This window comes from Corticium candelabrum, chromosome 15 (assembly GCF_963422355.1).
Source record: "Corticium candelabrum chromosome 15, ooCorCand1.1, whole genome shotgun sequence".
In the NCBI taxonomy this organism is placed as follows: domain Eukaryota; kingdom Metazoa; phylum Porifera; class Homoscleromorpha; order Homosclerophorida; family Plakinidae; genus Corticium; species Corticium candelabrum.
Window position 1 is genome coordinate 299,613 of NC_085099.1, and position 2,500 is coordinate 302,112.

Genomic DNA, 2,500 nt, shown 5'->3' on the forward strand with positions numbered 1-2,500 from the left:
AAAACATTCTTGGTAAGTGACAGAGTCTCAGCAATAACATAGCTTCTTGAGTTCCTAAAGTGAGTAATTGATGGCATAAATTTTCTCCATGTTTAGCAATAGTAACACATGCCTGTGACATGAAATCTTCCTTTCCAACAGGAATTCCCAGAATAGATATTCCCTCTGTTGTGATAGGAATAGATGTATGTGACTCGATCTCGACAGATGAAGGGTTGTGAATTTCACACTTGGTATCCTGAATGTCCAAACCAATATTATGGAACATAGGCTTGAGGTCTTCAAAGACTGCCAAGACATTATCAGAAGGGCCTACTAGAAACACATCATCTAGATATGCCAAGACCACTACACAAGGATGATCATTCTGCAATTTGGTCAACAATTCCTGAATTGCAGTAGCAAACAAAACTGGACCCAAAGGATCCCCTTGATGTATGCCTTCTTCACAAGACAGTATGACAGAGCTGTCTCCTTGCAAGTAGATAAGGGGACCAAAGCCTGCGTACATTTGGTTGACATGGGGAAACATCTCAGGAAAGTGTTTTGAGACCTGAGTAAGTAGATGAGACCTTTTAACAGAATTAAAGGCATTCTTGGCATCAGTCTTCATGACCACCCAATCTTTATGAGAATCTAGCAACAACTGAACATGATGAACCAAAAGATCGGCTCCACCATCTGTGGCAATGCCATGCTGTAAAGGAACAAAGAATTTACTAAAAGAGTCCTTGTATTGAGAACATGCAGATAGTCTTTGCAGTTATTCGTTTAAAAAACTTCACCTATTGCAATGGGCCTCATATCTCCTGAAGACTTAGACAAAGCAATAAGATGAGCTGCACACAATAGCTTTGTTATTGATTCAGGAGCTAAGCCAGCTGCACGAATAGAGCAAACTCTGAAAAGGTTCACAGCTGTAAACGAGTCAGATATCAAAACTCGAAGATGTTCATACCTCCAGCCACTGGGTCCACATCCTGATCCTTTAGGAGTTTTCTTTATGTTGGTAATAAATTGATGTGATGACAACTCTACAGGAGACTCAATAAAAGGATCTGCTAATGGCTCTTCAATTACTGAGGACCTCCTAGAGTGTTTTGCTGCAAGCGTTTGAGTAGTCTCCTTTGTTGCTGGTGCCAAGCCAGAACTTGTGAGAACTCGTGCTGCTTTGGATAGTTCACCACATCTAATCAAACGAAGCGCTGACTTCCTGGTTAGATCTTTAGATCCTTTTCTACCTTCCAATGACATCGTCTGGCTGGTCTTGAGATCAATCAACTGATCCCATCTGAAGTTCTTGAAATCATCATATGCTCCAATAATACACTTATTCTTCGTGTTCCCACCTCCTGTGGGAGGAGACAACAGCATCCTAGGAAGCAGAAAAAGCAATTTCCACGCATCTTCATCACCAGGGTATTCACTAATCCTAGCGAGGACCGGTCCACAACAATCTAGAAAACGAGATTTCATCTCCGGCCTGATGACTTGGACAGATCTAGGTGGCGTTGCATGTAGAATGTCGTCTATGGATATTCCTCAAACATACTGCCATGCCGCAGATTCCAACAACATACACATCAATGAGATAAGACCCGGCTTGATGTGATTCGCATCCATTGCCACAGCAACATCAACACTTGGTGTAGGTGATGAAAACTGTCTGTCTGTCTGTCTGTGTCTGTCTGCTTGTCCATCTGCCTGTCTGTCTGTCTGTCTGTCTGTCTGTCTGTCTCATCAATCAATCAATCAGTCAGTCAGTTGCTTATCCATGCAAGCATCCTATCCATCAGTTTCTCAGTCCACCGTCTATCTCCAACCTCATCACAATCTCCCTCTCTATCCAATACACACTTCAACACACACCTGAATTTCTGTGTAAAAGTCCCTCCTTTCTGAGGGCTAGCGTCACCCTCCGACTCCATCGACTCAACCTTACACGACATCTCATAACTACAACATCAACACAAAAATCACAAAACAAAAGAAATTTTGTTGCAAGAACATGCAGTTATGCTGTAGTTGATATTAACTAGAAATCTTTGTTGTAGCAACACATGCAGTTATGATGTAGTTGATATTAACTAATTTACCTTTCCTGTTCGGACAGCAGATCAACATTCATTACTAATTCTTGAAGATGTTTGTCTTCAGGAATGACGTAGTTTGCTGCTGCCTTTTGAAACAACGTCAACTGTGCTAGCACTTCAAATTCCTGCACAATGAGATACAAAGAAGTGTATGAATGTGAGTAGATGAGTTAGTGTGGAGATGAATGGGTAAACAGATGAGTGAGATAGTAGGTAGATAAACAGACAGACAGATAGACACACAGACAGACATGCATACAGACAGACAGACAGACAAACACATAGACAGACATACAAACATACAAGCACACACACACACACACACACACACAGACAGACAGACAAACAAGCAAACATGCAAACAAACCACACAGAAAAACAGACAGACAGACAGACAAACATACAAA

The 2,500-nt window shown here is 41.5% G+C and overlaps 1 protein-coding gene across 2 annotated transcripts in view; it reads right to left on the reverse strand.

Moving 5' to 3' along the window:
- LOC134190960 (ral guanine nucleotide dissociation stimulator-like 1) overlaps positions 1 to 2,500 on the reverse strand; it is an 18,886-nt gene that overhangs the window by 10,973 nt on the left and 5,413 nt on the right. For both annotated transcript variants that reach the window (XR_009971697.1, XM_062659515.1), the window contains exons 12-13: positions 2,097 to 2,218; positions 1,870 to 1,956 (exon numbers count right to left, since the gene is read on the reverse strand). Coding sequence is in view for 1 of the 2 variants with exons in the window: in XM_062659515.1 (XP_062515499.1) it covers positions 1,870 to 1,956; positions 2,097 to 2,218 (209 nt within the window). In the remaining variant the exon portion in view is untranslated. The remainder of the gene's footprint in view (positions 1 to 1,869; positions 1,957 to 2,096; positions 2,219 to 2,500) is intronic.